This window comes from Gymnodraco acuticeps, unplaced genomic scaffold (assembly GCF_902827175.1).
Source record: "Gymnodraco acuticeps unplaced genomic scaffold, fGymAcu1.1, whole genome shotgun sequence".
Lineage (NCBI taxonomy): Eukaryota > Metazoa > Chordata > Actinopteri > Perciformes > Bathydraconidae > Gymnodraco > Gymnodraco acuticeps.
Genome location: NW_022990778.1, coordinates 15,001 through 38,287, shown reverse-complemented (window position 1 = coordinate 38,287; position 23,287 = coordinate 15,001). Strand labels below are relative to the sequence as shown.

The window sequence follows — 23,287 nt, the reverse complement described above, 5'->3', positions numbered from 1 at the left end:
GGCTACGTTTATGCAACTCAGTAGGTGAATGCACGCATAGCATGGTAGAGAGTAGTACCCATAGAGTCCAGTAGAGGGCGGAGCCTGTGTGATATATAACCTGGGAAATCAGCCATAAATGTTAAATAGTTTTATAGATGACATTTCAAAATAACAGGCTCAGACTTTCTCAGTGAAATGTTCAAGAGTCTTTCTTAGAGGTGGTAAAAATATCCTGGAATATTCCGGTCCAGTGTTTCCTCTGTTAACATCAGTGTGTTCATGGGCAGGGTTGGGTTGTAACGGAATACATGTAACGGCGTTACGTAATCAGAATACAAAAATCAAGTAACTGTATTCAGCTCGCGTTACATTTGAAAAACGAGTAATCTGATTACAGTTACTTTCGTAAACCTGAAGTGAATACATTTTGGATTACTTATTGGAATTATTGGTGGAAAGATTTCCTCACAACATTTAATATTCATTACTAAAGGTACAGCCGAATCATCACAGCCCACAAAACCTATTACCGCCGCAGATGGACCAAAAAAGCGTTTGAAAAAAAATCGCGGGTCCGCTCAGTGAAACAATAACAGCGAAACATGGAAGAACACAAGTCTGCGTTTAAATCGCGTGTGTGTGTGGTTAAAACACATCAGCCTGCGGTCGCTCTTTCTTTAGCCTTACTAATGATTATTTCTGAAGGTAAACACAGTGAAGGCGGTGCGTGAAAGGCACTGCGTGCTCCTCTTCTCAGAGGCTGAGTTAACCCTCCCGCTGCCTCCTGGCGCTGCAGAGATTTCATGAAGTGAAGGAGGTGTTCCTTCTATAAAACAGCTGCGGCCAGCAGATACTGTGAGAGTCACGGACATGAATTCATAGATCAAGGCAGACTGGTGCACACACTCTCCTGTTTTGCCAATCCGGTGCGTAACCCTCTGGAGTCCAGGTGCGCATAATTTTACGTATTTAATCATATATTTCCGATTATAAGGAGTAGAAATATGATTCAGATATCCGCGTAATCGCTGGAAGAGTAGCTTTCCAGCGGTATCTCCTGTTAGACTGTAACCAGGGCACAGCAGCCAATATGGCCGCTCAAAGCAGCTTGACTTTACACTGTGTGGGATTGGTGGATTTGTGTGTCCGTCAAGGAAATCTCGGCCGGCAGCCATCATGGTCTGAAATGACCAATGGACATCGAGAAATCACTAAGAACCTACCCACCAAGTAAACAAAACATAAACCACGTGTCTCCCATCAGTTTACGTCTTTGAGGAGAGAGAGAGAGACAGAGAAAATGGCTAAAAAAAACTTTGCAGTTGCCGACTTCGCTAGAGATTTATTTCGCTAGCAGCAGTGAAGATAGAGCCTCAGAACCTGAAGTCTTCGACTCTTCTGAAGAAGAAGAATACAAAGACAACAACAAGGATCCATTTGGACATGGGTAAGTGTAAATATTACAGTAATAGTGTACTGGCAATGTGTGGGGAATACAGCGAAAATGAACAATAGGTTTATTGATATATATTATTTATCGATAGTCATGTACTTTTTATTGGACAAAATAGACTCTCCATTAGCAAACGTTTACTCTGTGTTAACGTTATTTTGGTGTGTAAAAGTGAGATTACATGTGTAGAGGATTAAATTAATCATGTATTCGTCCCACAACGGAGACATTTACAGTGACATGTTTTTGCCATCGATTATTTTATCATACTGTTCTGTACAGATGAGACTTTGTAATCAGATGTAGCCTATGTATATGTGTGTCTGTGATTTTATACTGAATGTAAAGTAACTGGAAATGTGTGTGGGTGTGTGTGTGTGTGTGTGTGTGTGAGTGTGTGTGAGAGAGAGATACTCCAACCTCCCAAACTTTCTTGTTATGTGTGCATTGTTATTTGTGCTTGAGCAACATTTTACTTGAACTTTATTTCAATGAAATTAGTTGTAATTATTGTCCTACGTTTTAATTTGTTTTTACAGAGATGTTTCACAGCTGCCTGGGCCTAGTGGCCCACAGGCGGCGTTTATCCAGCAGCCAGAACATCCATCTGTGCCGGCCCCCAGGTCAAGATCTACTGTGGCTCAAGGGCCTTCACCAGAGCCATCAAGGACCAGCAGACCAGCATCACTACAGCTGCCTCCACCTCCATCTGCGGCTGCCACCAGGTCAAGATGCACCTCAGCACAAAGGCTCCACCACAGCCATCACCTTCAACCCAGCCAGCAAGGAGGTCTCGTGGAGGTCTCGTATAGCACTTGTACACCCCACCTACACAGCAGCCCATGCACCATCACCCCCATCTTCACAGCAGCCAGACCCACTGTCTTGGAAGACAGACAAAGACCGTGACACTGTCTTGACATTTATAATGAATAGTTGGTTGAAAGTTCTGATGTTCAATATTGTAAATAGTTAGATTTTCCAGTTTCTTATATTTATATAAATAGTTGGTTGAAAAAAACATTTATAATAAATTGTTGGTTGAAAAAAAGGTTGAATGCTCAATTTGTATTTGTACACATCACATGAACCTTGGTATGTAATATGAAGTCCTTATTCAGTCCTGATGTATCTCAGTCCCTGCTGTGGTGAAAGTAGAGTGATAAACACCTATTTTACTCAAAATTTGAATTTAATGTTTTTCATTTTAGACATGAATAACACATTTATATACAGTGTAATTCAAATATTTCACTGCTTTTGTGATCCTAAGACTTTGGTAACCAAATCTAAAACACCAAAACAATTCGATCACATGAGTAAATTTGTGTTTTCACAAAAGTTTTGAAGATTTTCCGAAAATCGGATGTCACATTTTAAGCTTTTGAGCTACTTATCTCATCAAACAGTGCTCTAAGGTGAGTAATTTGCATATATAGCAATTCTAGAGATTGTCCTGAACATTTTGATATTTAACACATGGGGTGCCATGTTAGAAGAAATACATTTAAAAGGTGATTTAAGAAAACATCTAAAAATCGAGAAAATACCCTTAGACTCCAGAGGGTTAAACAAATATAGCTCTACACCCCTGGCCGTAATGTCCTTAAAATGAAGTCCGAGTTTGACATTTTAATTCATGTCCTGCCAACACTGGCAGGACAGAAGGTGACACGCCCGTTCTAAGCCATGTCCCTCACTCCTCACATCACAAGCTGCATCCCCAACAAGTGTATTATGTTGTTACATCGTTTCAGATGCTATGTTTCAGTTGTGCTCTTGATAAGCTATTAAAACAGTAAAAACACGTTCAGTTTCCTTTTGCTTTTTGTGTCTCCTGTTCACCAAAACATACCCATCTGTGATGGAAAAAGAAAGTAATCCAAAAGTAATCTAAAAGTAATCTGATTGCTTTTTTAAGACCCGTAACTGTAACTGTATTCGGATTACTTTCAGAGCCATGTATTCAGTAATCAGTAACTGATTACATTTACAAAGTAACCCTCCCAACCCTGTTCATGGGACTGTTGTTGGTGCAGCGTAGAGATATGTACAGAGAGAGCAGGAAATAAAAACATGTCAACTCACCCGGGACAGGACCACCTCTAAGGTGATGTTCTGTGGGGGGGCGCTGGGAGCTGTAGAGACACAAACAGGATCACATCAGGTTATTATAAATATAACACTGCTGCTCGGTGTAAATGTTAAGAATGCACTAACATTGTGCAGGAATCTTCACACTTAATTGGGTTTATATTATGTCACTGACATATTTCTTATTTTTTTTGCTTTTGAAAATATTATTTTTATGATATAAACTGAATACTTTCACGTCAAAGAATCTGAGGACGAAAACAAGGTCAGGTCCAACTCCAGAAGTGACAAAACATTCAAAATAACAATGAGAAATGTCAAATTGCAAATGATATTTAATTATTTTATAATGCAGAACTTTGTGTGCTTCGTCCCATGAGTCTATGTCCCTGAGAGGGAGAGAGACATTCTGTTGATGCAATGCATCATGACATCATGGATGCATTGCACCATTAATGAACAGAAAGGGTAACATTTGGGACTGAATTGCACATCTGAGGATAAGCTTCATATAATAAATCTTCATTTTTGATAGAGCTTGGAAGTTCCCCCCCCCCCCCCCGCTTCTTTGTGCTAAGCTAGGCTAATCACACAACTTCACTCAGTTTGAGACACTGAACTTGACCGCCTCATTACAGATGAAGCTTTATTATTTGTTCACAGTGTCATTGAGCTGGATGAGTGTTGGAAGAGTGCTGGTGTCAGATTTCTGTCAATCAATCCCCCTGATGATGACATCAGAACAGACAGGAAGCAGGCGGCTTCAGTGGAGTCTGACTGTCACTACAGCGGAAAGAGATTACCGCCAGACACAAGACAGGTGTCATTAAACACACACACACACACACACACACTCACTCACTCACTCACACTTCATCCCTCCGAACCATCAGGACATCAGACTGATTCTGAGGTCAGCCCTGGAACTGGAAGATAAGGAAGAAGGAGTGGAGGGAAATGATAGAGGGCTGTAAACAAAGAAGATTGATGAATAAAGAGAGGACTGAAAAGAAGAAGAAGAATATAAAGATATCAAAGCTGATGATATGGCAGATAACACACAAAGAAGAACACAGGACTAATGATGGGAGTGATGGGAATGCTGAGTCCAGATAACAGCACACAACGTACTATTTGCTACATTTGAGTTGTAATGAAGTATTTGTCAACACAGCACCCTAAAGGGCGGGACTTCTGAGTTGCTGTTACTCTAAAGGTGAGAATTGTATGTTCTGTTCAGAGATTAAGAAATAATAGTAACTCAACGCTAATAAACCTGTTTGTTTCCACTCAACAGTTTATCAGGTATTGTTAGAGGAATCAATAAAGAATCTCTTTGATAAGAGCAATTGAAAACAATAAAATCCTATCAACTCCCATCCCTGATTATATATACAATATAAAGAGGATGAGTAGGAAGAGGGTGATGATGAAGAGGCAGCAGACACGTGGTCCTGCTCGGACACCTGATTAACTGTCAGCAGCGTATCTGTTCATTCAGCTGCTCCAAGTGTGTGTGTCAGTTTTACTGTGGGTTATATTAGCCCACAAGTCATTGTTATCATTGAGACACAGCTGGAAGATTCACAATGCAGCCACTTTGCATCTGGGTGAGTGTGTGTCTCTGTCGCTCTCTCTCTGTGTGTGTCTCTGTCTCTCTCTCTCTGTGTGAGTGTGTGTGTGTCTGTCGCTCTCTCTCTTTGTGTGTGTGTGTGTGTGTGTGTGAGTGTGTGTGAGTGTGTGCCTCTCTCTGTGTGAGTGTGTGTGTCTCTATGTGTGTCTCTGTGTGTGTGTGTCTCTGTGTGTGTGTGTGTCTCTGTGTGTGTGTGTGTGTGTGTGTGTGTCTGTGTGTGTGTGTGTGTGTGTGTGTGTGTCTCTCTGTGTGAGTGTGTGTTTCTGTCGCTCTCTCTCTGTGTGTGTCTCTGTCTCTCTCTCTCTGTGTGTGAGTGTGTGTGTGTGTCTATCTCTGTGTGAGTGTGTGTGTGTCTCTGTCGCTCTCTCTCTTTGTGTGTGTGTGTGAGTGTGTGTGTCTCTCTGTGTGTGTGAGTGTGTGTGTCTCTCTCTCTCTGTGAGTGTGTGTGTATCTCTGTGTGTGTGAGTGTGTGTGTCTCTCTGTGTGTGTGTGTGTCTCTGTCGCTCTCTCTCTGTGTGTGAGTGTGTGTGTCTCTCTCTGTGTGTGTGTGTGTGTGTGTGTGTCTCTCTCTGTGTGAGTGTGTGTTTCTCTCTCTGTGTGTGTGTGTGTGTGTGAGTGAGTGTGTGTCTCTCTCTCTCTCTGTGAGTGTGTGTCTCTGTGTGTGTGAGTGTGTGCCTCTCTCTGTGTGAGTGTGTGTGTCTCTATGTGTGTCTCTGTGTGTGTGTGTCTCTGTGTGTGTGTGTGTGTGTGTGTGTGTGTGTGTGTGTGTGTGTCTCTGTGTGTGTGTGTCTCTATGTGTGTGTGTGTGTGTGTGTGTCTGTGTGTGTGTGTGTGTGTGTGTGTGTGTCTGTGTGTGTGTGTGTGTGTGTGTGTGTGTGTGTGTGTGTGTCTCTGTGTGTGTGTGTGTGTGTGTGTGTGTGTGTGTGTGTGTGTGTGTGTGTGTCTCTGTGTGTGAGTGTGTGTGTGTGTTATTACAGATCATGTTGGTGTAATTGCAGCCATTCTCTCACTGTCTCTATGGAGGTGTTTAATGAAACAGAACAGCAGTCAGCAGCTGTTCTGTGAATCTGAATGTTATATTGAGAGGAAATATTATAGATCAGTGTGTGGAACATGAAAACTATTGATCAACCAATCATCAAAACATTGACTAACGGACAGGAAGCTGATATAGCCTCCTGACCGTTGACAGGTTGTGTTCTGGTTAAAGAGCAGAACCTAGGGGTGTCAAACTCAAATACACAGTGGGCCAAAATAAAAAAATGGGTACTAGTCGAGGGCCGGACTGGTTCAGTGTTTATTGCAGAACGTATTGAAATGAACTTATTGCACATATAAAACCTGGAACTAACAAAGCCTAAATGATTGCCTATAAAAACAACATTAAACATTAAAAAATCAGTTGTATTAATTTATTATGGCTCTATCTGCAGAGTCATTTCTTATGAGTACATTTTTCCACAGGCCAACAACAGCTTCAAAAAAACTATTCCCCTCAAAGAGAAAACCAAACATGCCCTGTTGTCCTGAGAGAGAAAGTGCAGAAGGAAGCATCCATTAAACTCAGTGTGCTGCTCTGTGATGCTCGTTCAGATACTTGGCATCTCATCTCGGGTGCAAGGTCATCAATGTTTGGGCTCAGGCTCTGAGCGGAGGAGACCCTCAGGATGGAGTGAAGGTGTGCGTGCAATATACCGGCGGGCCAGATCTAACAGTAATTCAAAATTATCCTGCAGGCCGAAATTGAACAACTAGTGCTTTAAGCACATAGTTTGACATATACCGCAATATACCCTCCTGCAATTTCACTTTCGCTATTTGTTTTTTTACTTATTGTCTTATTAGTAACGTGTAATTGTAATCATTTAAATGTCCATACAAAGAGTCATAATTCAAGCATACAAAGGTCCCATAGACAGTGGAGGGAAACAGGTGGAACACACTCAGAATGACCTTGCAGTGACTCCTAACAGTAGGGGGGGAATAAGTTAAATTCCACCAAACTGGTGGTCATGAGAACGCTGCTATTAATAATCTTTACGCATAGCATTGGCCTGTACTTCCATTTGAATGTGTGTTCACAGTGACAACTAACTAGGACGGTACAGGCTTTGTAACGTTTTACTTTTCACTAAACAACAAGATCTGAAATATCATTTTTTACAAAGCAAAATGAGATCAACTATTTCTTCTCATTTCATGCTGCTGAGAGGCCATCTCCATAAAACATGCTAAGAGATCTGAAATGACTGACTATAAAATAATATAATTCAGTAGTTTTTGTCTTTTTGGAAGGGTGTTTATAGAGAAAGAATGACAAAGCACATAAGGGCTCCATGGTTACAGTGCTCTTTGAAGGAGCTCTTAACAAACCTGAGTAGCGACACAGTTCTACTGTGAGAGATGATTCCTGCCCAACAAACAAACACACATTAATGTCCCGATGTTGATGGGGAGCTCACCGTCTGATTGGGTGGTGACGCTGACCGTCACCGGGGCGGTGCCTGGTCCATAGCGGTTGATTGCCAGAACTCGAACTGTGTACTCTGTGAACTTATTGAGTCCCTCCATCTTGTAGTTGAGTCCGTTCACCTCCACACTCTGAACACAAACACAGGACAGTTACACTTTGCTGTTTCAGCCATTGGAATGTTCATTGAGTTTAACGGTTTAGCAAACTCCACAAAGCAACAGGAGGTGGCTGGACTGACAGGAAGTAGTACAGCAATGATGGTTCTGACCAAGCCCCCAGGAAGTGCGCCAGACGTTGATCCACATTTTCGTGGTGGCCAAACACGCTAGGTACTACAGCTTCCGGGTCAGTCAGTGACATCATTTGGCCAAAAAATACTTCTTTCCATTGACTTACATTGGGAAAGAGACGTCTGTAAATCATACTGACAGGAAGTAGTGCAGCAGTAAGGGTACTGACAGGAAGTAGTGCAGCAGTGACGTTACTGACAGGAAGTAGTACAGCAGTGACGTTACTGACAGGAAGTAGAGCAAACTGACCTGCTCCTTGTTGGACGGCCTCTCTGTCCACAGCAGTCTGTAGCTCAGCACGGGGCCGTTGGGTTGGCTGGGCGGCTCCCAGCTCACCTGGACGGAGGAGGGAGACAGAGCCTCCGCCTGGAGAGACTCCACCCTGCTGGGAACCTGGACTGTACACACACACAAAGACAACACACCTTTCACACACCAGCACCAACATATATAACATCTTCCACTGCTACATATGCTGCCACCAATGCAGTTAATTCAGACATCTTACTTTGCTGATAGATGGTTGTATAGAAATGAGGTATGACGTCACACCTATTGCATTTAGATTATGGTTTAGTTTATTCTGTCATAACATTCGGAATAACCCTTTCACAAAGGTTATTCAATTGATTCACAAGAGGAATTATAATACAAATATGAAAAAGATAATATAAAAAAGCTACAACAAACATTGATAATATTTTTTTTAACGAGAGCGCTCTACACTTTTGTGATTTAAAAAATAAACTATAAGTCTGAAAAATGACCATATTTACTGGATATTACATCCAAAATTACCAGTTGTATTTCCTTCAAGCATAAGACACTTTAAGATGCATGGTCAACATTCAAAAACATTGGAAACTTCACTGCACTTCATAAGTTTTCTCCTTCAATCTACAAAGAAAAGCCACAGAATATAACAGCGCTACAGTCTGTGTGAAGTTAGTCAGGAATCCCTTTAAGAGAGGGCTCCTTAATGAGTGGTTTGTAGCCCATTAGCCTAGGTTAGCCCTGAATGTGTTGATACCCAATTCAAAGTGCATGAGCTTCTGATGACTGTGTGTGTGTGTGTGTGTGTGTGTGTGTGTGGGTGTGTATATGTGTGTGTGTGTATATGTGAGTGTGTATATGTGTGTGTGTGTGTGTGTGTGTGTGTGTGTGTGTGTATATGTGTGTGTATATGTGAGTGTGTATATGTGTGTGTGTGTGTGTGTGTGTGTGTGTGTGTGTGTCGTACGGTCAGGTTTGGTGCTGATGCTCAGGGGGGCGGAGCTCTGTCCCGGCCCCCTGTCGTTGTATGCGATGACTCTGAAGGTGTAGCTCTCCTCAGGCCTCAGGTTGGAGACGGTCAGCTCCAGAGACTCCGGCTCCGACACATTGACTGAGCGCTCCCTGAGAAGGAAAACACAACGTCATACATAACGCCTAAATGATGGAACGAGCTCCCCGTTGATATCAGGACATCAGAGAGTCCACACTCCATCGCAGACTGAAACTCAGGACTGCATCTTAGAAATATCTTCTGTACGTAGCACAGGGATTTGGCTCCAAGTGAAGCTAATGCCTGAGCACTGAGATCTGGTTGGGTTCTTAGATAGAGAATATACCTGCAGGATTCTTGCTTTTGTGTTTGTTTCTTCATGGTCGAATGCACTTATTGTAAGTAGCTTTGGAAAAATGAAATGTAATGTAATAACTAGCAAATCTTCTTACTCACAGATTACTCATTTCAATTATGTATTTATTTGAATTAAAGCTCATTATAAAAATCTAATAGCGCTGCATAAAGATAATCTACACTGTAATCAGATGTAATCTGTATAATCCCGCAGTGACTGCAGCTGATCCTCAGATTATAGCATCTCTGCAGCTTCATTACTCAGCCAATCACAAACCAGCTGCAAAGATTAGCATGTTTGGCTGCAGCATTAAATACACACAGCTGCCTTTTCTTCTCATTTACAATGTTAGGCATACCTACCATAAGCAGTGCACAGTGATTTGTGTATATCGCACAGAATCAATGTGTAAGTATTCCCTGTAATTGTGAAGCGTGCATTTTAGTGTGCCAGGAACGCTGTAGGTGCCTAAACACAGTCTGAGGTCACAGTCAGAGGTCGCAGTCTGAGGTCACAGTTAGAGGTCACAGTCAGAGGTAACAGTCAGAGGTCACAGTCAGAGGTCACAGTCAGAGGTCGCAGTCTGAGGTCACAGTCAGAGGTCACAGTCAGAGGTCACAGTCTGAGGTCACAGTCAGAGGTCACAGTCAGAGGTCACAGTCTGAGGTCACAGTCAGAGGTCACAGTCAGAGGTCACAGTCTGAGGTCACAGTCAGAGGTCACAGTCAGAGGTCACAGTCTGAGGTCACAGTTAGAGGTCACAGTCAGAGGTCACAGTCAGAGGTAACAGTCAGAGGTCACAGTCGGAGGTCACAGTCAGAGGTCACAGTCTGAGGTCACAGTCAGAGGTCACAGTCAGAGGTAACAGTCAGAGGTCACAGTCGGAGGTCACAGTCAGAGGTCACAGTCTGAGGTCACAGTCAGAGGTCACAGTCAGAGGTAACAGTCAAAGGTCACAGTCTGAGGTCACAGTCTGAGGTCACAGTCAGAGGTCACAGTCAGAGGTAACAGTCAGAGGTCACAGTCGGAGGTCACAGTCAGAGGTCACAGTCTGAGGTCACAGTCAGAGGTCACAGTCAGAGGTAACAGTCAAAGGTCACAGTCTGAGGTCACAGTCTGAGGTCACAGTCAGAGGTAACAGTCAGAGGTCACAGTCGGAGGTCACAGTCAGAGGTCACAGTCTGAGGTCACAGTCAGAGGTCACAGTCAGAGGTAACAGTCAAAGGTCACAGTCTGAGGTCACAGTCTGAGGTCACAGTCAGAGGTAACAGTCAGAGGTCACAGTCAGAGGTCACAGTCAGAGGTCGCAGTCTGAGGTCACAGTCAGAGGTCACAGTCAGAGGTCACAGTCTGAGGTCACAGTCTGAGGTCACAGTCAGAGGTCACAGTCTGAGGTCACAGTCAGAGGTCACAGTCTGAGGTCACAGTCAGAGGTCACAGTCAGAGGTCATTCAGCACTAATAAATAACACACTCAGTCAGAGACAGTTCTTCTCTGCTTCCATTTTCATTACTCCTTCCTGTTCTGCTGACTTTTACTTTAGCAGAGCCTCACTCACCTTGTTGTCTAGGGATAAACAGATTCAACAAAATGTAATTATATAAATATATTTACATAAAATAAGCTTAACGTTTTTGGTACAGCTGAAATATCAACTCTGTGGCAGCAGGAAGCCAAAACACCTTATGAAATTCATCACAAAACTAAAGGAATTATAAACATAATTCTTTGGTTGTCATAACGTTGATGATCTCTTAATTGTTCTTCTATCAGCTCAACACTTCAGAGTGTGCAATATTATGGGTTATGAACCAAAACTAATGACATTCCCATCAGCCCCAGCTGTACTTGTGTGAAGTGCTATTCAGCTAATATTAGCATGCATTAAAGGTATCACTGAGTGTTTATCTAGACAACATTACAACATTTTGTCTTCTTTAACTCAGCTGCTTCCAATATCTGATGTGGTGTACATGCACTGTGCCAGAGAGCCAGCTGCTGTGTGAAGTTAACAATAATCTCATGTTGTTGTCTTGCACTTGGTGTTGCCAAGCAGCTGTTGCCATGTGTGATGTTGTTATTGTGTTTCTCAAAACCTATTTGTATAACTTTTTCATAAAAACTGGCCTGGGCTAGGTGGAAATGGCATGCAAAATGATGGCATCTATGAGAACATTTAAATATTGTCAGAATAATAAGCAGGATGATAAACCCGGCTCAGCACTGTGAATAGAGTGAGCTCCATCTGGAGGTCCATCCAATGCTTCATTTATTTTTCCATTGTTCCCTCTTGATGTTATTTTCAATATACTTCCTGAAAGTCATTACAACTGACAAATAAATCTCATCTGGACTCTCCCTTCCTGCCATCTCCCTTTTCTTTCATTGTTTTCCCTCCAAATCGCTCTCCCTCCCTCATCTTATTTTTCCAGTAAGTTATTAGAGCTGAACATTCTCTGTCTTTTTAGGACTGACAAAAACTCTGCCTCTGTTTCCTGTGTAAGTAATTAGGACTGACAGAATGTCTCGTTTGTATGGTTTTTAGTGAAACTTCAGGGCTCTTTTGTCCAGTGTACTGCTCAGAAACGTAAAGCAGTGCAGGCTGCTCTAGTCCTTGAGGAAACAAAGCTTAAAGCCGGGCTGTCAGAGGTTAGTATTAACAGCAGCCGGGGACTCAATATGTCATCAACGGCTCTCTCTGCTAAACGTGCTGAGCTGCTGTGTGCAGCGGAGCTGTGATCAAAGGGAAGACATGCTGTCTTGAACATATTGTTATGTCTTTTGTGCTTTTATGATTCCACAACAGGGAGCTTCCTGTTTTACAGTATTATGGTTCACACACATTTAAGTCCATGCCATGCATAAACAAGTGTGAACCATTCCTCTAAATTAAATCATCCCACCCACTTGGATTGGGACAAAGTTACAAAATCTGTGTGGTAAGGTTGTACGTCTGCCACATTCACACTTAGGTTCACACTTCATTAAAGATACCAGAATCCTACGGGATCGCTGAGACGGATTTAGAATATCGTCTGCCTTTAAACAGTTTGATTCAACCTGGACCTACAGGAGTTAGTAGAGGTAAGACCTTGCCAATCCAGGTGGATTTGAGCCTGGCGGTAAACTCGCATTGACTCAAAAGCTTCTGATGCTGATACTTTTTTCCTCTTGCTCAACCATAAGGCTCACATTTGTTTTTTATGTGAAATGTCTCACTTAGGGCTGCTCTCGACTAAAGATGTTTCTAGTCGACCAATAGTCGTCAATTAAGGCGATTAGTTGACTAATCACCGCACGTTTATGATACATTATGATTATAAATATATATACTTCTTTTTTTTCTCCCAAAATGGTTTCAGTTTCAAAGGCTGATAAAGAGCGTTATTATAACAGCATGGTACGTTGTGCTTCACATAACATATCAAATAAATACTACAGAGGAAACAGAAAAACTGAACATATCAGTGTCTGCAAAAATCCCTCTCATGAAATGAAAGCTTTATCGTTTTCTGAGGTCAGAATGATTATACTGCTGTAGCGTGGCGTGGGGTAAACATTTGAGGAAGCCAATAATCTATGTCCTTTTTTTGGGGGTGGTCAATGTACTGTAATAACGTAACCAGATGAGTGATTACAGCGACCGGTATCATTTTACACACATTTGTATCATACAGATGCAGGACTTGCACACGCCTGTTATCTAACCGACAGGTCCGCATGCACTCTCCAGCCGAAACTCTCTCGTCTTATTAATTTATGCATTTTCTTATTAATTGATGCAGCCAACCCCCCACCCAAATGCATAACCCGCCGCTTAAAGCACAATGCAGATTCGGTAATGAATAGAAAACAAGCATTCATTCATTCACTAAATCAGGAGACTTTTAAAGTTGTACGTTCACATCAAAGTATCAGTAACCTACGTGTATGAAACACATGACTTCAGTTAAGTGCAGAAACATTGCATGTGATAGTCCACCTTCTCTTCCCTTCCCTCTCTCACACGGAAAGTGCAGCAGCAATCCTCACCTCTGTAATTAGCTCAGTCCTTAGTCCAAATGTAAAAAAGTAGCGAAAGTTTCGTAAAATGATGTTTTACTAAATACTCTAGATCTCCATCCTCCATAACTGCACTTGCTAATGTTGCTACTTGCTAACAGCAGTGATGACAGTATGAAGTTGATGCGATTTGATTGGAGTGATTAGTCAGGGCCATGCCAAGGGAAGCCATCCGCCCTCTGGCTTCCCTTGGCATGACCCTGACCAGAGCCATATAATAGAAGAGTTGTTGCGACATCTCCGTTCACTCGAATGGACCAGTTTTTTTACAGCAATGGCGGATCGTGGAGCCCTCAATAGTTCCCCGGAGGTTAGCTTGCCGCTGACTTCCACGGGAACTGTATTGATAGTTCCACGATCTGCGGCTAGCAGCGCAGTAGAGTTGCAGCATAATAGAACGTTCGTGATGGACTTTTAAAGGTAAGAAGACGTTTAAAGATTTATATTGCGGATATTATCTGCACATCTGAGTCAAATGAACATGTATATTAAAGGATGTTAGTGGATTATCCCTAAATCAGTAGATTTAGGGAACGTTTACAGATAACAGATTAGGCTAGGATACCGGATAAAGTTAGCAACACACGTTAACCACGAACAGCCTATTAATCCGTTCTCCTAATGTTATTTCAATCTAACGTTGTGGAATTAGAGAAAAAGGGCTTCTTAACGTGCTTTTATCCGGGGTGGAGGGAGTTACATATTAGTTAAATGTAACATTGGGGCGTGTTTGTATGAATCCGGGAGTTCATTAATAACGATCACAGGTTACTGTTGGCCGTAACCATGCCAAAACTGTCACAAGTTAGACACTTCTATTATTGTTTGTTTGGTGGCTCAACTAAACTCTCCTGTCATTTCAGATCCCGCCTTCCTCCAGGCCCTTGTAATCAGCTCACTTCCCTCACCTGGTCTCCCCAGCCCTTCCCCTCACCTGTTACTCATTCCCTCATCACTCCACAGTATTTATACCACCTCACTATCACTTGTCCTTTGCCAGATTGTCTTGTCGTTTCCGCCAAGCTCTCCAGTGAGTGTTGTATTCTAGCCTAGATTTTTGTCCTGCCCGGTTTTTGATCCCTGCCTGCCTGTTTACGGATCTCGAGTTCCTGCCTGCTCCCTGTCTGGTTTTGGTTGCCTGTCTGACGGATTTACTGGTTTTGACCCTGCCTGTCCCTGACCTGAATACACTGAACATTGCTATACACTGGTTGTATCTGAGTCGTGCTATTGGGTTCTGATCTGTACCTGTGATCGTGACAGTACAATCTGGCCAACATGAACCCAGCCGAATCAGCGACAGAACCGCCTACGCACGATATCGTGTTACAACGCCACGAGCAGCAGCTTACCTTCATGGCGGAAGCAATGCAGGAGATGGCCGCTCGTCACCAACGGACCTTTGTGAATATCCGTGATCATCTTCAGAACCTTCCTGCTACGGTCCAAAGTCCGGAACTAACTCCAGCTTCCGCTATTCGAATCCAGAGTCCTCCGGCATCGGATGCACGCCTGCCTCCTCCGGAACGCTACTCTGGAGCCCCAGGTTCGTGCAGACCATTCCTGGTCCAATGTTCCCTCGCCTTCGAGCTTCAGCCTTCCGCCTTCCCAACAGAAAGATCCCGGGTGGCGTATATTGTCTCTCTTCTCACGGGCAAAGCTAAAGACTGGGGTACCGCCGAATGGGAGAGACAATCCTCTGCCTGCTCATCTGTAAGCTTATTCTCCGATGAACTGCGTAAATTCTTTGATCACGCTACACCCGGAAGAGAGGTCGCTCGGGGACTGTTTAACCTGGCGCAAGGAGGGAGATCTGTGTCCGATTACTCCATCGAGTTTCGTACCATAGCCGCCGAGAGTAACTGGAATGCTTCTTCACTTCTCGATGCCTTCTACAACGGTCTGTCGGATCGCCTTAAAGACGAACTGGCAGCTCGGGACCTTCCTGCTGATTTAGATGAGCTGGTGGCTCTCTCCATCCGCATTGACGGCCGTCTGCGGGAGCGGAGGAAAGAGAGGGTTTTCTCCGTCGCCCCTCAGGCTCCGCCTCTCCGGTCAGCGCATGCTACTGAACAGGTGAGAGGAGGATTTTCTAACTCTTCTGAACCAATGCAGCTGGGGAGGACCCGGCTCTCCGAGGCAGAACGACAGCGCCGCCTGCGGGACAACTGCTGTCTCTACTGCGGCCAGGAGGGTCATCTTGCCTTTTCTTGTCCTGTAAAAGGCAGGGCTCACCAGTAATCCAGAGGGCGCTGGTGAGCCGAATTATGAATTTAGAAATGCCCTCTCGACCCCTAACCCATGCTCAGCTGAGCTGCTTGGGGAAAATGCACACTGTGGCTGTTCTTATTGACTCTGGTGCTGATGCCAGTCTTTTGGATATAACACTGGCCTTTCAGATGGGACTTGGTCGGGAGGTTTTGGAGAAGGATAAGACTCTGCGCCCATGCATTGACTACAGAGGACTCAATAACATCACTGTCAAGAACAGGTACCCCCTTCCACTTGTTTCCTCTGCATTTGAACTGTTACAAGGCGCTACTATTTTTACCAAGCTGGACCTACGTAACGCGTACCATTTGGTGAGAATCAGGGAGGGGGACGAGTGGAAGACGGGATTTAACACTCCTAGTGGACATTATGAGTATTTAGTCATGCCTTTTGGACTCACCAATGCACCTGCAGTCTTCCAGGGGTTGGTGAATTATGTTCTGCGGGATCTTCTCAATATCTGTGTTTTTGTATACCTGGATGACATTTTGATTTTTTCCAAGTCAAAACAGGAGCATGTGGTCCATGTTCGCCTAGTCCTCCAGAGGCTCTTGGAGAACCACCTCTTTTGCGGCTTTCACACCAGCGCTTTTCCCTTTCTAGCTCCGAGCTAGAGCTTTTCTGGTTCAGCTCCGGTTTCCCTTTTCTGCTCCCGCTCTGTTCACACCGCCCAGCACCCGACTGCTGCTGCCGCTGCTGCGTCATGACGTCACCGTTTACATCGCTGATTTGCTCCCCAACGGCATTACGGCGCTCACAACAACGGGGAACTGCGTCGGGTCGATGATCGTGTTGCTTTTAATCACACGAAGCCAGAATAAATTGAATAACGACTTCTCCAACCTTATGCTTTTCTCCAGAGTGCCGTGGTTCATTGTTTATTAATGTGTTTCTGCAGCATTTACCGACCGCTGCAGTGTTGGCTGCTCTTCCACGGGAGTTTATTCTCCTCCGTTAGCTCCCGGTTAGCTCACACTGCAGCGGCCGCTCTAAAGTATTCACTGTCCGACTCACACAAGCAGCTGATACATATCCCCAGTTCCCCTTAGCCTAAGTGAATGTGTGTCAGTCTGAATTGACGCTGTTTGGTATCACAACGCTGTTATGAAAGTTTCTCTGGTATAAAATGGGTGATGTTAGCATAGCAACCGAAGCTAAACTGACTACTTGCTATTGCTATCCTATTGTGGCATAAACCGTTTTCTACAGGCACATTTTACCGGCGTATTTTTATTATGATTCTACTTGTGATAGTCGGACACGACAACCTGTGCAGCTCATGTATTGATTCCATCCGATAGCTGCTATAATACAAAACAAAACGTCTGCCTCTCTCCACAATGATCAATAACAGTGAACGGATGGTCAAAGTAAGGTACAAATAAACAGAATCACACGAAGCCTGGTTAGTGTTGCCTGACTTTATAAAGTGTGTTTATAAGCACTACTGCTTGTAGGCAGGCATGACAGTCGACCCATGTTCAGGGGAGGTGGGTTTAGTTTCCTGCACGCCTCGACGTAAGCGACGCCACCTCTTAGCTCCGAAGCTCTTGCCTTTAGACCGACAATTTTTTGGAGCTGGAAGTGAACCGGATTCCGGAGCTAAGAGCCGGCGCCGCTGCGGTGTGAACAGGAAAAACCGGCGCTTTTCAGGCTCCAGCTCCGAGCCGGAGCTGAAAAAGCGCTGGTGTGAAAGGGGCATTTGTCACGGCCGAGAAGTGTGTGTTCCACACCACAGAAGTCCCGTTCCTGGGATTTGTGGTCTCCACCGGAAACATCAAGATGGATCCTGAAAAGACCAAGGTGGTGACTGACTGGCCACGCCCTTCAACACGCAAGGAGCTCCAACGCTTTCTGGGTTTTGTCAACTTCTACCGGAGGTTTATCCGAAACTACAGTTTGGTGGCCGCTCCTCTCACAGCACTCACCTCTCAGAACATTCCCTTCCGGTGGTCCTCGGTGGCCGAAGGGGCTTTTGGGGAGTTAAAGTCACGCTTCACCTCTGCTCCTATTTTGATTTTTCCAGATTCTACACGGCAGTTTACTGTAGAGGTAGATGCGTCGGACACTGGAGTTGGGGTAGTTCTTTCTCAACGGTCGGCCGAGGATCAGAAGATGCACCCGTGTGCCTTCTTCTCTCGAAAGCTGTCCCCAGCGGAAAGGAATTATGACATTGGAAATCGAGAACTGTTGGCAGTGAAACTTGCCCTGGAAGAATGGAGACACTGGTTGGAGGGAGCAGAGCAGCCTTTTGTGGTCTGGACTGACCACAACAATTTGGAGTACATCCGTTCAGCTAAGCGGCTGAACTCTCGTCAAGCCAGGTGGGCTCTGTTTTTCACACGCTTTGATTTTTCTCTTTCATACAGACCTGGTTCTAAGAACATCAAACCTGACGCCCTGTCTCGCCAGTTCCAGCCAGAGAGCTCTCCATCTCATACTGAGAATATCATCGCTTCTACATGTGTCATTGGTCTGGTGACCTGGGAGGTAGAGGATAAGGTCAAGCGCTCTCATGCTGAACACCCAGCCCCAAGTGCCTGTCCTGTTAACTGTCTGTTTGTTCCTGCCACTCTCCGTACCCAGGTTCTCCAGTGGGGTCATAACTCTCGCCTGGCTTGTCACTCAGGAGTGAGACGGTCCCTAGCCCTGATTCAACAGCGATTTTGGTGGTCTTCCATGGAGAAGGATACCAAGGAATTCATTGCTGCTTGCCTAGTCTGCTTCCAAAATAAGACTTCACGCCAAGCTCCCTCCGGTCTTCTTCATCCCTTGCCTATCCCTCATCGTCCCTGGTCCCACATCTCCTTGGATTTTGTCACTGGACTACCACCCTCAGACGGTAACACAGTCATACTCACAGTCATAGACCGGTTTTCCAAGTCTGCTCTGCTTATTCCATTAACCAAATTACCTACTGCCAAGGAAACGGCTGAAATCATGCTACAACATGTGTTCAGGCTGCATGGTCTCCCCAGTGACGTTGTCTCTGATCGGGGACCACAATTTACTTCTCGTTTTTGGTCCGAGTTTTGCAGGCTGCTGGGAGCCAGTGTCAGTCTCTCGTCCGGATTTCATCCCCAGTCCAATGGTCAAGCAGAGCGAATGAACCAGGAGATGGAGACTGCCTTACGCTGTCTAGCCTCCTCCACTCCCTCCTCCTGGTCGAGGCAGCTTCTATGGGTTGAGTATGCCCACAACACCCTTCCTAGTTCTGCTACTGGTCTTTCTCCATTCCAATGCTCCCGCGGATACCAGCCACCCCTTTTCCCGGCACAGGAACGTGAGGCCAGCGTCCCATCTGCACAGGCGTTTGTAAGCCAATGTCGACGCATGTGGTTAAAGGCCCGCTCCGCGCTCCTGCGCTCTTCCGACCGTTATCAACGGACCGCCAATCGCCGTCGCAAGCCAGCTCCACAGTACTCCCCAGGGCAACGTGTCTGGCTCTCCACACGGGATCTCCCTCTCAGAGTTGAGTCAAAGAAGTTGTCTCCCCGTTTTGTAGGCCCATTTTCCATAGCTAGGGTCATCAATCCTGCAGCTGTCCGCCTGCGTCTGCCCCCTTCTATGAGGATTCATCCTACCTTCCATGTGTCCAAGATCAAACCAGTTAATGTGAGCCCTCTTCAGCCCCCCTCTAGACCCCCACCACCACCCCGGACTATCGACGGGGAGACTGTTTACACTGTCCGTCGCCTCATCAAGTCCCGGCGACGTGGTAGAGGGTTGCAGTACCTGGTACACTGGGAGGGTTATGGCCCTGAAGAGCGTTCATGGGTGCCTGCTCGCAGTATCTTTGACCCATCTCTCATTACTGACTTTCACCAGGCTCATCCCGATCAACCACGTGGGACGTCAGGAGCCATCCATAGAGGGGGGGGGGGGTTCTGTCACAAGTTAGACACTTCTATTATTATCACCCATTTCATCAACACTTCTCTAACTTCTGGTCACTTTCCAAACAGTCTCAAGGAGGCAAGAGTAAACCCTCTCCTAAAGAAACCCACTCTCAACCCGTCTGATGTTATAAACTACAGGCCTGTCTCTCTCCTCCCGTTCCTGTCTAAATCACTTGAACGCGCTGTCTTTAAACAACTCTCCTGTTATCTCAATCAGAACAACCTTCTGGATCCGCACCAGTCTGGTTTCAAGGCAGGTCACTCCACAGAAACTGCTCTCATTGCTGTCACGGAGGAACTGCACACTGCCAAAACTGCATCCCTCTCCTCTGTCATCATCCTATTGGACCTGTCTGCTGCATTCAACACGGTGAATCATCAGATCCTCCTTCGCACTCTCCAAAAACTTGGAGTTTCAGGCTCTGCACTTTCCCTCCTCACCTCATACCTGAAAGACCGTACCTACAGGGTGACTTGGAGAGGGTCTGAGTCCGACCCTTGTCAATTAACTACGGGCGTCCCTCAGGGCTCTGTTCTTGGTCCCCTCCTCTTCTCCCTGTACACAAACTCGCTCGGATCAGTCATTAGCCCGCATGGTTTTTCTTACCACTGCTACGCTGATGACACCCAATTAATTCTGTCCTTTCCCTGCTCAGAGACCCAGGTCGTTGCACGCATCTCTGCTTGTCTAGCTGACATCTCTCAGTGGATGTCTGCTCACCACCTCAAGCTCAACCTTGACAATACTGAGCTGCTCTTCCTCCCGGGAAAAGATTGTCCCACTCTTGACCTAACAATCAACATCGGCACCTCAGTTGTTTCCCCGACTCAGACTGCAAGGAATCTGGGTGTGACCCTAGATAACAACCTGTCCTTCACTGCAAACATCGCTGCTACAACTCGTTGCTGCAGATACACGCTTTACAACATCAGGAAGATACGTCCCCAGCTGACTCAGAAAGCGACTCAGGTTCTGGTCCAGGCTCTCGTCATCTCACGCCTAGACTACTGCAACTCCCTCCTGGCTGGTCTACCTGCATGTGCCATCCGACCTCTGCAGCTCATCCAGAATGCAGCGGCTCGTCTGGTCTTCAACCTTCCTAAATTCTCCCACACCACTCCGCTCCTCCGCTCCCTTCACTGGCTTCCGGTAACTGCTAGAATCCACTTCAAGACACTGGTACTTGCTTACCATGCTGCGAATGGATCTGGCCCTTCCTACATCCAGGACATGGTTAAACTGTACACCCCAGCGCGTGCACTACGCTCTGCATCAGCCAAACGACTCGTTGCGCCCTCGCTGCGAGGGGGACCCAAGTTCCCATCGGCGAAAACACGTGGGTTTGCTGTCCTGGCTCCAAGATGGTGGAATGAGCTCCCCATTGACATCAGGACGGCAGATAGCTTGCACATCTTCAGGCGCAAACATCTTCGACTCCACTTCGAGCGTTAGAACTATTAACGAAGCACTTTTATACTAATAAAGGACTGGCTTACCTAAAGCCAGTTGAGTAGCACTTGAAATGTTTGGCTCTATGAAACCTGATGTACTTATATGATTCTGTTTTCTTCAAGGTTGTGTCTTCCTGGTCGAATGTACTTATTGTAAGTCGCTTTGGATAAAAGCGTCAGCTAAATGCAATGTAATGTAATATTGTTTGTTTGGTGGCTCAACTAAACTCTCCTGTCATTTCAGATCCCGCCTTCCTCCAGGCCCTTGTAATCAGCTCACTTCCCTCACCTGGTCTCCCCAGCCCTTCCCCTCACCTGTTACTCATTCCCTCATCACTCCACAGTATTTATACCACCTCACTATCACTTGTCCTTTGCCAGATTGTCTTGTCGTTTCCGCCAAGCTCTCCAGTGAGTGTTGTATTCTAGCCTAGATTTTTGTCCTGCCCGGTTTTTGATCCCTGCCTGCCTGTTTACGGATCTCGAGTTCCTGCCTGCTCCCTGTCTGGTTTTGGTTGCCTGTCTGATGGATTTACTGGTTTTGACCCTGCCTGTCCCTGACCTGAATAAACTGAACATTGCTATACACTGGTTGTATCTGAGTCGTGCTATTGGGTTCTGATCTGTACCTGTGATCGTGACAAAAACAATGAAATCATTCGGTTAAATCCATATTCTCACCCGACTCCTTCAGCTCTCTTGTAGCATTCCTCCTCCCTCCCACTAGGAATTTGACACCCAACCAATCAGACGACACTCTATCACTCACCTCACAGCCACAAGCCAAAAAAACTGTCTTTCAAAAATAGTGACATGTTCGCTGACATTCTGTAAAAATGTAAATAAACTCTGAACAATGAAACACATGAAAACATCAACATTATAACCAGTCCGTTACAATATATTATAGGTCTCTATATGTTGATACAAAGCTAGGCTACTGCCTGACTCACTGCTGCTGTTTTACAACGAGTCTGAGGAAGTAACACACGTTGTCGCGATAATTAAGCTGTGTTTTGTTGTTTTCTGCGCTCTGATGGTGTGGATATGGAGGAGACTTTTTGCCGTCGTAGTCTACATGTCCTTTACATGCTCAGAAAGATCGACACTTTGGATTTCCTGCCCGACCAAATTAACTTAATGACCAGACACAGCTCTTTATGAAGTCTGAGGGTTTCCAGCTGACGTGTCATAGCACATGCAGCGCACGGATGGAGCTTCTTTATTTGTCTTTGTTTTTTATATACCTTTTTTTTTTTTAAATATTCGACTAATTAAAAATTGCTCGATTAAGACTTTATTAGTCGACTAGTGATTAGACGACTAATAATGGGAAGCCCGAGTCTCACTATTGAGTAGATTTCAGTGAAATGTAGTACCAGCAACAAATGTCCCCCTCAAGATGAGTTGTGATAAGTTTGATTATCCCCTGACTTTCATTCTGGGACTATCATCATGTCAAAACTTCAGTTGACTCAATACATTGCCCTAAGACCAAATTAATTTCCTAGCAAAATGCCTAAATTCAAAGGAAGTCCGTAGGTTTGTGTCTGGACCTCCAGGCTGGACCACTGCCAGAGAGGGAGAATCGGACCAAACAGAGACCAATACAAATAATCCCATCTTACCTCTGGACTCCGTCTTGAGAGTAATAAATTCCATAAGTCTGCACGGCTCCTCCGCTCTCCTCCGGGGGGCGCCAGCTGAGGCGCACAAATCGGCTGGACACTAGGACAGGGACCAGGTCGCGGGGGGCAGAGGGGAGGGCAACGCCCGGGCTGGGGGACACTGGTGGGGGATCAGAGGAGGAGGAGTAAGTCAAGGGGGTGCCAGAAGGAAGGGGTGGAGGAGTGTGGGCGGGGCTATATTGAGTGGGCGTGGCCTCTGTCAACAGTTCAACCAGGGGAGAGGGAAGGAGAGGGGAAGGGAGGAGAAGCAGGGACAGGGAGGGAGGGGGGGGGGGGGGGGTGTAGGGAAGGTGCAGGCGGCAGAGCAAATCAAAAACAAAAGGAGCAAATGACAATGAAATGAGCAGATAACGGAAGAGACGTGGAAG

At 45.4% G+C, this 23,287-nt stretch overlaps 1 protein-coding gene across 1 annotated transcript in view; it reads right to left on the bottom strand.

Moving 5' to 3' along the window:
• The window catches only part of LOC117557027 (netrin receptor DCC-like), a gene marked incomplete at its 5' end in the record, with an annotated part of 70,141 nt that extends 47,122 nt beyond the window's left edge, over window positions 1-23,019 (bottom strand). The window contains 5 exons of the mRNA XM_034232701.1: window positions 3,524-3,573; window positions 7,625-7,763; window positions 8,175-8,323; window positions 9,166-9,320; window positions 22,860-23,019. Of these exons, the coding sequence (XP_034088592.1) occupies window positions 3,524-3,573; window positions 7,625-7,763; window positions 8,175-8,323; window positions 9,166-9,320; window positions 22,860-23,019 (653 nt within the window). The remainder of the gene's footprint in view (window positions 1-3,523; window positions 3,574-7,624; window positions 7,764-8,174; window positions 8,324-9,165; window positions 9,321-22,859) is intronic.
• Between the last annotated feature and the right edge of the window lie 268 nt (window positions 23,020-23,287).